Genomic DNA, 13,204 nt, shown 5'->3' with positions numbered 1-13,204 from the left:
GGAAAATCCCATGGACGGAGGAGCCTGGTAGGCTGCAGTCCATGGGGTCGCTAAGAGTCGGGCACGACTGAGCAACTTCACTTTCACTTTTCACTTTCATGCATTGCAGAAGGAAATGGCAGCCCACTCCAGTGTTCTCACCTGGAGAATCCCAGGGACGGGGGAGCCTGGTGGGCTGCCGTCTATGAGGTCGCATAGGGTTGGACACGACTGAAGCGACTTAGCAGCAGCAGCAGCAGCAGCAATTTCCCAACAGGGGATTTAAAACATGCTCAAAGACTCCGGAGCACCATAATCAGGATGAATCCACAAACCACTTAATCTGCCTTTAATAAACTAAAAGTTAACTGTAATTATTGTTTCATATGTGACTTGTACTAGTCATAATTTTTTCCCTGTCCATACTCCTTTTTATCCTGGAAGACTGAGAATCTTCTGAAGGAAAGAAAATCAATTGTTCCAAATTTTCAAAAGAAATTTTGAGGTGGGTCTCCGAGTGGTTATTTTACACTATGAAAACAAAGATCTCAGTGTATCATCATGCAAAAACGAAAGCAAAAGACAGAGCTATAAGCTTTATAGGAAATAGTAAAAACTAGACAAACCTGTAAAAGCGATTTTCAAGTCTCCGCCTGATGGTGTTGAGGTCAGTTGGATAAGCAACTACAGTACAATACAAGGGGTAGGCACTGAGATCCACTGGAACAGCAAAAGGGCTGGCAAAATCTACGATATTTACAAAATCAGAAAAGATGGTTATAAACAACACTAACATCTCATGTTAACAAACAAAAACCACATATAAACAAGAAGTGTGGGCAACATAAAACTATATTACTAAAATGAGATGATTAAATTACACAAAAATTAGACCAATACTATTATAATGTTATTCTTTTTATTTGGACATATTATCTATGAATCGTGCATGATACACTGGTTCAAATCAGATAAAAACAAGACAAAATTATTGGAGAACTGTTTTTAACTTCAAATTTATGTCTTTTCTGGATAAATGCCAAATGTCTCATGTTATATACTTCAGAAAATATAACTAGTCATGGAGTAAAACTGATTACTCCACACACAGTCTTTACCAAAAAAATCCATCCAAAGTTAGGCTCAGGGAATAGCTAGAGAGCCAAGATGGTTCACAAAAGTAAAAGACACTTATATGCCTTCACTATTACAACCCCAGAACTGAAAAGGTTTGCAAGTCATTACTTTGGCCAAGCATACAAAAGTATTATTAAAACTAGAATCACTGTGCCTCTTGAGTTAGAAGTACACAGTGAAAAACTGCATTTCCTTTTACAGAACTTAAAATTCTGGTGGTTTTCCTTATTCCTTCTCATCTTCCTAATATTCTTTTCTCATCTTCTTAATATTCTTTCACATTCACCATACCCAGGGAAAGAAGGTGGTTGATTCCCTGAATAACTCGTTCACATTCCTCATCTCTGGAATGAGCCCCCCACTCTCCTTCCTGAGGTTTGTATAGCAAAGCAGTCAGTTCCTCCTGGGACACAGGAACACCAGCACCAACTTCATCTGGAAAGGCAGCTATGCATAAGGTGAAAAATCAGAAATAATTAGTTTTCAGAATAATGCTATTGCCATTCTTCTTTTAGAAAAATTATAATTCATTTTTTAAAAGCATATTTACTTCCTTCTGGAATTGGCTCCATATCCCAGGGGCTCATCTTTTCTCTCTCATTATTGTCCCAGCTATTAAAAAATAATAAGATACAAATCAAATTCACATGATACTTTTACATACTAGCATAATTTGGAGGACTTCTTGGGGGTGAAATCTGGAAAGGAGCAGTACACTTTCTTTAAAGTATAACTTTGCTTACACAAAGATAACAATAACCCTCTAACAGAGAAAACATGGTCCACTAATATGAAAGTTAGAAACCCTAAGCTTATTCTTAGTTCTGTTTTTTTTTTTTTTTTTTTTTTCATTTCCAACCAAGCATACATTCAATGTTAAGCCAGGGTACAGAATAAAAAGATCTCACTGGAAAATTCCTTTTAGGCTAAAAAATCAATTTGATACATCACTTATTTCTGTGAGATAACCTACTTTTTTCTACCAGGCTGAGTATTATAGCTTCTCCAGAAGTTTAATATTCCCTTTTGATCTACAATGTGAAGACTAAAAGTCAATCTTCACAGAATAAACATAAGTTTTATCATTCTTAAGAAGAAAGTTTTATTTATTAGGAATCTTACAACTCTGGTGTTTCATGAAGAACAAAAGTAAATGTAGACAAATAGTATCAATATATCCAAAAGTAATGCACTCACCCTTGACTAGAACTTATACCATCAAATAAAAGACTATATAAATATTCACTATTATATTCCAGCTGAAACAATTACTTTAAACACTGAATTAATTTCAGTATTCTTTATGAAATAATAGTTGTAATTCTTGTCTAAAATAGAAATATTTAAGAGAAAACACAGGAATCAAGGAGGCAGAAATAAGTATTCAGTTCCTGCTTTGTTTTAGCATGCATATTGCACCAGAAGGTTTATCATCAAATTCCTTCCTTAAAAGTACTATGATTCCTTCCTTACAGGTACAGGTCTTATAAGACTAGGTAAGGCAGGGTTTGTAGAAAGTCCATATAGTACTAAAGTATTTTATCAGGTGTAAAAGACCATAACTGTACTTACTGAACACTGTAACACTGGAAAGAACTATCAGGATACTCTGGTTGAAAAGGTTGCTGACTTTCCACGGTCCCAAACCACCAGGCGTCATCTATTATACTGCGGAATCTATCACCTACAATGTTTTTAAAAATTCTTAAGAGTGCTCTTGAGAATAATTGCTATGTTCCCAGTCTAAACTGTACATTTTGATGAATACAATAGCATCAGTGTATCCAGCATTATTACAGATTTCAATCTGAGTATTCCATATTATTCTCTTCAAGGATTTTGATTTCCAAGTGCTAATAATTATTATGAAATAAAATCACATATTACCACATATAATTTAACTTCTTTCAATTACTTGCGATCATCATTAGACAGTCTGCTTTTTGTACTGCACATATGATACCACAGTTGTTTCTTATTTTTTTCTTCCTCTTACTTTCACATTAGAAAAGATAGAAGATACTAATAGAAAAAAAAAACTACTAATAGAAGATAATTATACAGTGTTTGCTCTGTGTCTGGTACATTTTAAGTTCTTTCTACATATTATTTATCATTCATATCAACCTTATATGTATGTTCAGATGTGATTCCCATTTTGCAGATAATGGAAGTGAGGCACAGAGAGGTTAAAATCGTGCCCACAATTAAATAGCTAGAGAAGGTGGAAGGAATAGACAGGGAGACAATAGGAGGGGTAAAGAGAGAAGGGGAGAAAAAGGGAGAGAGGTGGAAGAGGAGAGAGAGAGAGAGAAAGCCACTATCAGTAAAGGTCTGTTAAGAGCCCAAGTGTTAAGTACTCCATGTGAAGGCAATTGAAACTTCAGATTTTCATTTTAATTTAGATTTGTATTCTAATAGAATAGATATTCACAGAAAAGGTTTTATAACTCATACAAAGTACATAAAATCACCTAAACATAACTGAAAAGAAAAATTTAATTTTTCTAATTTGGCTAACAGCTTTTTCAGCCTTTTTCCAGTGGTCATGTATGGATGTGAGAGTTGGACTATAAAGAAAGCTGAGCGGCGAAGAATTAATGCTTTTGAACTGTGGTGTTGGAGAAGACTCTTGAGAGTCCCTTGGACTGCAAGGAGATCCAACCAGTCCATCCTAAAGGAGATCAGTCCTGGATGTTCACTGGAAGGACTGATGTTGAAGCTGAAACTCCAATACTTTGGCCACCTGATGCGAAAAGCTGACTCATTGGAAAAGACCCTTATGCTGGGAAAGATTGAAGGCAGGAGGAGAAGGGGACGACAGAGGATGAGATGGTTGGATGGCATCACGGACTCAATGGACATGGGTTTGGGTGGACTCAGGGAGTTGGTGATGGACAGGGAGGCCTGGCGTGTTGCGGTTCATGGTGTCGCAAAGAGTCAGACACAACTGAGAGACTGAACTGAACTGAACTTTTTCAGTCTAAAGTTTCTCAATGTTAATTCAGTTTAAAAGTTACTCTACTTCAAACAATATTTAAGTGGGAATTCTATATTTACCTATCTGCCAGTTCCTTTCTTTGGCTTCATTATAAAACTGATGTAGCACAAGGAAGTCAATGACATCTGGCATGTCATGATACCTGAAGAGAAAATAAAGTACATGTGATTCAGTATACAGATACAACAGTATATGTCATTTTCTAAATATCCAGGGATATATATGCTTCATGTGGAGCTATTGAGCAAACTGTTGCAAACCTCAAGGTCCTTACAAATGCTTTTAATTAAATTAAACCCCATGTGTTTGATCTGTTTGTCTTAAATATTTACTTATGACCTTAAATCACTAGCTATATTACTTTAATCCTATCTTGCAAGACTGTTTTTTCTTACATTATCCAATGTGTAAGCATATCTCCAACAAAAATAATGATGCCTAAATGTCTTGGGATGATCATATACTGTGTTGGCCAAAATCCTTCAGTTTTAAAGTAAAAATTAAAGGCACATTTTTCATTTTCACCAAGAACTTAAAGTGTTATCACCATTTTGTCCCACTACCTTCTGCCATTTTTCAGGCAACTTGATAATTCCATTTTCCCAAAACTTTTCATTTTTTTGAACAAAAAAATGTTTCAGATGACTTTTACAGTATTCCAGGAATTGAAATATTTTCCATTCAGATAATTTTGTAAAGACAGAAATAAATGGACATCTGAAGGTGCGATGTCTGGTGAATACAGTGGATAAATCAGAACTTTCCAGCCAAGCTGTAATAGTTTTTGCCTGGTCATCAATGGAACATGTGGTCTTGAGTTATCCTGATGGAAAATTATGCGTTTTCTGCTAATTCTGGAAGCTTTTTGTCATGTGCTGCTTTCAGTTGGTCTAATTGGAAATAGTACCTGTTGGAATTAATCATTTGGTTTTCTGGAAGGAGCTCATAATTCCCTTCCAATTTCACTATATGTACATCACCTTCTTTGGAATGAAGACCAGCCTTTGGTGTGGTTGTATGCTAGTTCATTTCACTTTCCCCATGATCGCTTCTATTCCATATTATTGTACAGTACCCACTTTTCATCGTCTGTCCCAATTTGTTTTAAAAGCGGAACATTTTTGCTTTGTTTCAGTACAGAATCACATGCAGAAATACAGTCAAAAAGGTTTTTTTCACTTATGTGGAACCCAAACATCAGAGTGATTAACATTACCAAGCTGGTGCAAACAATTTTCAACACTTGATTTGGATATTTTGAGAATGTCAGCTATTTCCTGTGTGGTGTAACTTTGATTGTTCTCAATTAACGTCTAAATTTGATCACTATCAACTTCAATTGGTCTATCCGACCATGCAGCATTGTCCAGCAAGAAATCTTCAGAACAAAACTTTGCAAACCACATTTGACACGTTTGATCAGTCACAGCACCTCCTCCATATGTTGCACAAATCATTTTTTTTGCATCCCAGTTGTTTTTACCTTTCTTGAAACAATAAAGTATCTTATGCCAAAAATGTTCCTCTTTTTCTTCCATCTTCAATATTATAATGGCTACACAAAAATTCACCAATTTTGATTTTTTTTTTAATGCTCACTGATATGACAGCTGTCACAATACAACCTAACAAAACTGTTCTGAATGAAGTTAAAGACAACTAGAGTCATCTTATGGAAAAAAAAAACAAAAAACTAAAGAACTCTGGCTATCCCAATATAAGAATCAAGTCATTAGCCACTGTAGTTGTTGACCTACAGCTCACCCTGAAAGGAATTCAAGATGAAGCATTCTGTGTTTTGGATATATGGACTCTTAGATAGTTAAGATGCATATGTAAGGAAGAATTTCAATGACCCTGGACTCTTGCATCTTTCCATATATAGAACACTAAAATCACTGAGATATTTGATCCTTGTGACTACCAATAACTAGCAAGATGTATGCTTGACTACATGTATTTCCCAGCCAAAAAAAATTCAAATATACCCTGGCTCTGCCCCTGCTATCTCTTGAGAACATCTTGTCAGAGTTTTCTAAGGCTATCTCCCAGACTATAGTCCTCAGCAAACTCCCAAATAAAACTGAAACCCATAGGTCTCATGTTGTATGTTTTTATTTCAGTTGAGATATATGTGCATGCTAAGTCGCTTCAGTCATGTCCGACTCTTTGTGACCCTATTAAGTGGAAAAACAAAACAAGAATTAAACATTAAACCATGGTCTTTAAAACTCTAAAGCCTGTAGTGCTGTCATGTTTTTTTTTACCAACAAGAATACATGTTAGGAATTAAAATACATACACACACACAATCCAGCATAGATACTCACTTAATGGAAAAAGATTCTCCAGTCATTTTGCCTGAAATGGGGTCCAGAAATGCAAGCTTCAAGCAGCATAGTGTAGGTGGTCCAACCTCATATTTGATTCCTACAATCTTAACAAACTCTTGTTCCTATTCATGAGAATACCAAAAAATTATTAATTTCAATATAAATAATTGCCTAACATTTGCATATTATTTCATTATTCTTTGACCAATTTAAAAATTATCTGAATACCCACCAGATTTGAGGCATTCCACTAAGTGTTAAAGGTAATAAGACATGGCTCTTGACCTCTTAACAGCAATTTGTAGCTTAGTGCATGGCTCTAAACCAAGGATAAGCAGAAGAATCCCCTTGGTAATCTTTTTAAAATTCATGTTCCTAAACCCTACTACTATGGAACTGAGTTCACTATGTCTAGGGTAAAGCTCAGTCATATATATTTTGAACAAACTCCCCAGGTCTTCCTCTGGAGAGTTAAGAATTTTTCTGGTGGTTAAGAATCACTCCTCTAGTCACTACTTCTCCCTTGGATTCCTTGGTAGTCTGTTGGTGTGAAATCTTTGTGGCCATCTCCTCACCTCCTCAAGTCCTACAGAACCCTACAAGTTTCATTCATGTGTGAGTACATCTTAATCCACATTGGCCAGGCTGGTGTACAGACTGGCAATGCCTATTGGGAGCTCTACTGCTTGGAACATGGCATCTAGTCTGATGGCCAGATGTCAAGTGATAAGACCACTGGAGGAGGAAAAGACTCCTTCAACAGCTTGTTCAGTGAGAGACACTGGCAAGCATGTGCACAGGGAAGTGTTTGTAGACATGGAACCCACAGTCACTGATGAAGCTGGTACTGGCACCTACCGCCCGTTCTTTCACACAAAGAAGCTCATCAGGGCAAGGAAGATGCTGCCAATAACTATGTTTGCAGTCAGTATATGATTGGCAAGAAGATCATTGACCTCGTCTTGGACTGAATTCAGAAACTGGCTGACCAATGCACAGGTCTTTAGGGCTTCTTGCTTTTCCACAGCTTTGGTGGGGGAACTGGTTCTGGGTTTACCTTCCTGCCATTGGAACATCTCTCTGTCAGTTATGGCAGGAAGTCCATGCTGGAGTTCTCCATTTACCCAGCCCCCAGGTTTCCACAGCTATAGTTCAACCCTACAACTCCACCCTCACCAACCACACCACCCTGGAGCACTCTGTATCTTCATGGTAGACAATGAGGCCATCTATGACATCTGTCGTACAAACCCCGATATTGAGCACCCAATCTACACTAGTCTTAATTGTCTCATAAGCCAACAAGTAGTGTCTTCCATCATTAGTTCCCTGAGATCTGATGGAGCCCTGAATGTAGATCTGACAGAATTACAGACCAACCTGGTACCCTATCCCTGCATCCACTTCCCTCTGGCCACATATGCTCCTGCCATCTCTGGTGAGAAAGCCTAAAATGAACAGCTTTCTGTAGCAGAGATCACCAATGCTTGTTTTCAGCCAGCCAACCAGATGGTGAAATGTAACCCTCACCAAGGTAAATACATGGCTTGCTGCCTGTTGTACCGTGGTGACATGATTCCAAAAGATGTCAGTGCTGCCACTGCCACCATCAAGACCAAGTGCAGCATCCAGTTTGTGGACCAGTGCCCCACTGGATTCAAAGTTGGCATTAATTACCAGTCTCCCACTGTGCTACCTGGTGGAGACCAAGCTAAAGTACAGCGAACTGTGTGCATGCTGAGGCCTGGGCTCACCTGGATCACAAATTTGCCCTGATGTATGCCAAGCTTGCCTTTGTTCACTGGTATGTGGGTGAAGACATGGAGAAAGAAGAATTTTCTGAGGCCCATGAGGACATGGCTGCCTTTGAGAAGGATTATGAGGAGGTTGCAGTGCATAGGGCTGAGGGAGAGGATGAGGTTAGAAAATATCAACCTATTACAATTTTACACTCTTGGGGTTGTCTTATTTGTGTTCTGTGGAGCTGGCCCTATCTTATCAATAATATTAAATTCTATTGATACTTCTATTAAAAAAAATCATTTCTCTAGCAGAAATACAGTCTGTAATTAGGCAGGTGAACATATTATGTATATGTTTGGGAAAAGGACTTACATTTTTGAGTGCTACAATATTATTTTAAATACCATCCTTAAACACTGTTATTAGTCACAATGATGACAAAACAGAGCCTCATGGGTACAGTGATGTTTTTAGAGTTATACACTTGTATATAGCAGAGTTGGGATTGAAATTCAGATCTTATTCCAAAGTCCAGGGTCTTATACCACAAGTAAGTTGACTTCTAAAATTTCCTATAATCACAGGGTGAGAATTTAAAATAAGAAATCACACAGGCTCAGTGAACTGCTGCTGGATGCCCAGTAGGCCAGGCTGAGCACTAGGAAATGGCCTTCCTTGGGAGTCAGCGTGGTCCTGACCCCACCACGACCTTGGTGACCCGAGGCATCCAACTTGCAGGCACTGGGACCAATGCCACTCAGTCTGAGGATGTGGCTCCATGAGGCTATGGGCTCTGGGCTGTGAAGACAAACCCCACACATCCCGGTGACAGAAACATCCCATGAGGGTGCACCCTCTCCTGGTTAGTATTTATTTCAGCACTTTGTTAATGTGGTGTTTTATTTTCTACCTATTGCACTGTTGTGACTTGTTGGCCATTATTTGATTTTTGTACAAAAAAAAGCTTTGTTATAGAAATCAGCATACTATTTTTTAAGCCTGGAGAGAAGGTATTATGGTGACTGAAAGTGTGGTCAAGTGTCAAATATAAATGTATAAAAGCCAAAAAAAAAAAAAAAAAAGAAAACATATGGTTTATTCATTCCTATAACTCTAAAAAAATATCTTATTTTTCACCTAATTTACAATAGATGGTAGCACTCCTGTTTCCCAGGAGATGATTATGTAAAGCTCACTTGATATTTTAGCACCTTATAACCTTAATACAATTTTTAGAAGTGCCTAAATCTTTATTTCAATAAATACACACATCCTCTCTTCTATCCTTCCTGTTAAGCATCATTACAAAACAACTAAAGAATGTGCTAATCATTGGACAAATGCACTCATCTCCCATACTAGTAAGGTCATGCTTAAAATCTTGCATGCTAGGCTTCAGCATTATGTGAACCAAGAACTTCCAGATGTCCAAGCTGGATTTAGAAAAGGAAGAGGAACCAGAGATCAAATTGCCAACACTCACTGGATTATAGAGAAAGCCAGAGAATTACAAAAAAAAAAAAAAATCTACCTCTGTTTCAATGACTATGTCAAAGCATTTGACTATGTGGATCATGATAAACTGTGGAAAGCTCTTAAAAGAGATGGGAATATCAAACCATCTCACCTGTCTCCTGAGAAACCTGTATGCGTGTCAAGAAGCAACAATTAGAACCCTGTATGGAACAACTGGTAGATCCAAGATTGAGAAAGGAGTACAACAGGGCTGTCTGCTGTTACCCTGTTAGCGTAATCTATATGCTGAGCACATCATGAGAAATACCATGTTGGATGAGTTACAAGCTGGAATCAAGATGGGTGGGAGAAACATCAACAACCTCAGATATGCGGATGATACCACTCTAATGGCAGAAAGTGAAGAGAAACTAATGAGCCTCTTCATGAGGGTGAAGGAGGAGAGTGAAAGAACTGGCTTAAAACTAAATGTTAAAAAAACTAAGATCATAGCATCCAGCCCCATTACTTCATGGTAAATATAGGGGGAAAGGTGGAAGCAGTGACAGATTTCCCCTTGGGCTCTAAAATGATTGCAGATGATGACTGCAGCCATGATATCAAAAGAAATTTGCTTCTTGACAGGAAAGCTATGACAAACCTAGACAGTATGTTGAAAAGCAGAGACAGTACTCTGCTGACAAAGGTCCATACAGTCAAGGCTATGATCTTCCCAGTGGTCATGTACAGTTATGAGAGCTGGACCATAAAGAAGGCGGAGCACTGAAAAATTGATGCCTTCGAACTACGGTGCTGGAGAAGACTCCTGAGAGTCCCATGGACAGCAAGATCAAACCAGTCAATCTTAAGGGAAATCAACCCTGAATACTCATTGGAAGGACTGATGCTGAAGTTGAAATTCCTCTGTTTTGGTCATCTGATGTGAATAGCTGTCTCATTGGAAAAGTCCCTGATGCTGGGAAAGATCAAGAGCAGAAGGAAAAGAGGGCATCAGAGGATGAGATGGTTGGATGGCATCACCGATGCAATGGACATGAACTTGGGCAAACTTTGGAAGATGGTGAGGGATAGAGAGCCCTGGCATGCTGCCATCGTCCATGAGGTCGCAAAGAGTTGGACACGACTAGGTGACAGAACAACAACAATAACCACAAAGTTACAAGTTTCTTAGGATTTATGACATTTACTATATCCTAAAGCTGCCAGAATCTTGAGGGTGTCTGTAGATCACACATGCGGTCAATTTATAGAGCCTCCAGAAAGTACAAAGCTGCTAAGGAAAATATCCACACCATGAAACTACTGCACTGCTCCAAGTATATGGTATACACCAGAGAACCTGAAGCTTGAAGGAAATTAGGTCAAATAACCAAGACAATAGGTGGCACACAAATTCCAGGAAACAAAATGCGGGCCACAACATTCAGGTGTACAGGAGTATGGTACATCATCTTATCCTGGACATACAATCAACACTGAAATATCCAGAAACTGAGAATAAGCATACAGGAAAGTAACTTAATTCCAAGATACTTCAAGTGCATAGCTTATTAACTTACAAACTTACCCTGAGATCCATTTTATTCCATGGCTGTTTTTGTAAATTAACACTGTATGTTTTTGATTTTCTTACAGCCCGTACATAAGCTTCATGTCCTTGCCTAAAATATATAAGCTAAAACAAAAAAGAATGAGTTATTAAACAGCAGAATCCCATTTAACCACTCTATACATCCCAATATATTCCCACAAATGTTCTCTTCTATTAACAAAAAATATAATTATAATTTTGAAAAAATTATACAATAAAGTTACTTGTCAGTGTCAAATAATGTTCATTTAGTACGTATGCCTATGCATCCCTGCACTAAGCACTGCATAATAAAAACACAGAGAAAGTGAAAGTTGCTCAGTCATGCCCAACTCTTTGCAACCCCATGGACTATACAGTCCATGGAATTCTCTAGGCCAGAATACTGGAGTGGGTAGCCTTTCCCTTCTTCAGGGGATCTTTCCAACCCAGGGATCAAACTCCTGCATTTCAGGTGGATTCTTTACCAGCTGAGCCACCAGAAAAGCCCAAGAATACTGGAGTGGGTAGCCTATCCCTTCTCCAGGGGACCTTCCTGACCCAGGAATTGAACTGGGGTCTCCTGCATTGCAGGTAGATTCTTTACCAACTGAGCTATCAGGGAAGCCCCAAAACACAGTCCTCCTACATAAATTTCTGAAGAAACAGACTAATGACAAATGTACACAAAAGCAGTCATCTTTTAAAATAATATATTTCAAACTATAATTGACATTCTAAAACATCAACATCTTAATAGTGAGCCTATGTATGTGTGTGAATGCACACATTTGTTGTTTAGTCTCTAAGTCTTGTCTGACTCTTTTGTGACCCCATGGACTGTAGCCCACCAGGCTTCTCTCTCCGACTCCATGGACTGTAGCCCACAAGGCTTTGCTCTCCACGGGATCTTCCTGGCAAGAATACTGGAGTGGGTTGCCATTTCCTCCTAAAGGGAATCTTCCCAACTCGGGGATTGAACCTGTGTCTATTTTGTCTTCTGCACTGACACAGGGGGAGTTCTTTACCACTGAGCTACCTAGGAAGTATATATATATGTGTGTGTGTGTGTGTGTGTGTGTGTGTGTGTGTGTTAGTCATTCAGTCGTGTCCAACTCTTTGTGATCCCATGGTCTGTAGCCCACCAGGCCCCTTTGTCCATGGAATTCTTCAGGCAAGAATACTAGAGTGGAAAAAATAGAGAAAAGGAAACAATCCCATTCACCATTGCAACAAAAAGAATAAAATACTTAGAAATAATTGTACCTAAAGAAACAAAAGACCTATATATAGAAAACTATAAAACACTGATGAAAGAAATCAAAGAGGACACAAACAGATGGAGAAATATACCGTGTTCATGGATTGGAAGAATTAATATAGTGAAAATGAGTATACTACCCAAAGCAATCTATAGATTCAATGCAATCCCTATCAAGCTACCAATGGTATTTTTCACAGAACTAGAACAAATCATCTCACAATTTGTATGGAAATATAAGAAACCTCGAATAGCCAAAGCAATCTTGAGGAAGAAGAATGGAACTGGAGGAATCAACGTGCCTGACTTCAGGCTCTACTACAAAGCCACAGTCATCAAGACAGTATGGTACTGGCACAAAGATAGAAATATAGATCAATGGAACAAAATAGAAAGCCCAGAGATAAACCCATGCACCTATGGACACCTTATCTTCGACAAAGGAGGCAAGAATATACAATGGAGAAAAGACAATCTCTTTAACAAGTGGTGCTGGGAAAACTGGTCAACCACGTGTAAAAGAATGAAACTAGAACACTTCCTAACACCGTACACAAAAATAAACTCAAAATGGATTAAAGATCTAAACGTAACACCAGAAACAATAAAACTCCTAGAGGAAAACATAGGCAAAACACTCTCCGACATAAATCACAGCAGGATCCTCCATGACCCACCTCCCAGAATATTGGAAATAAAAGCAA

General features: G+C 38.3%; 1 protein-coding gene and 1 pseudogene across 15 annotated transcripts in view; one reads left to right on the top strand and one right to left on the bottom strand.

Moving 5' to 3' along the window:
* The window catches only part of BRWD3 (bromodomain and WD repeat domain containing 3), a 154,248-nt gene that overhangs the window by 39,696 nt on the left and 101,348 nt on the right, over nt 1–13,204 (bottom strand). For all 15 annotated transcript variants that reach the window (XR_014075867.1, XR_014075866.1, XM_081565936.1 and 12 more), the window contains 7 exons: nt 11,237–11,344; nt 6,448–6,572; nt 4,177–4,259; nt 2,689–2,800; nt 1,667–1,728; nt 1,408–1,563; nt 606–726 (listed from right to left, as the gene is read on the bottom strand). Coding sequence is in view for 13 of the 15 variants with exons in the window: in XM_081565936.1 (XP_081422062.1) it covers nt 606–726; nt 1,408–1,563; nt 1,667–1,728; nt 2,689–2,800; nt 4,177–4,259; nt 6,448–6,572; nt 11,237–11,344 (767 nt within the window). In the remaining 2 variants the exon portion in view is untranslated. The remainder of the gene's footprint in view (nt 1–605; nt 727–1,407; nt 1,564–1,666; nt 1,729–2,688; nt 2,801–4,176; nt 4,260–6,447; nt 6,573–11,236; nt 11,345–13,204) is intronic.
* LOC145536478 (tubulin alpha-1B chain-like) lies at nt 7,062–10,883 on the top strand (annotated as a pseudogene).

The sequence above is a fragment of the Giraffa tippelskirchi genome, chromosome X, assembly GCF_054371585.1.
Source record: "Giraffa tippelskirchi isolate mGirTip1 chromosome X, T2T-mGirTip1v1.2.pri, whole genome shotgun sequence".
Taxonomy (NCBI): domain Eukaryota; kingdom Metazoa; phylum Chordata; class Mammalia; order Artiodactyla; family Giraffidae; genus Giraffa; species Giraffa tippelskirchi.
The sequence above is the reverse complement of the archived record's forward strand: the minus strand, read 5'-3'. Positions and strand labels throughout refer to the sequence as shown.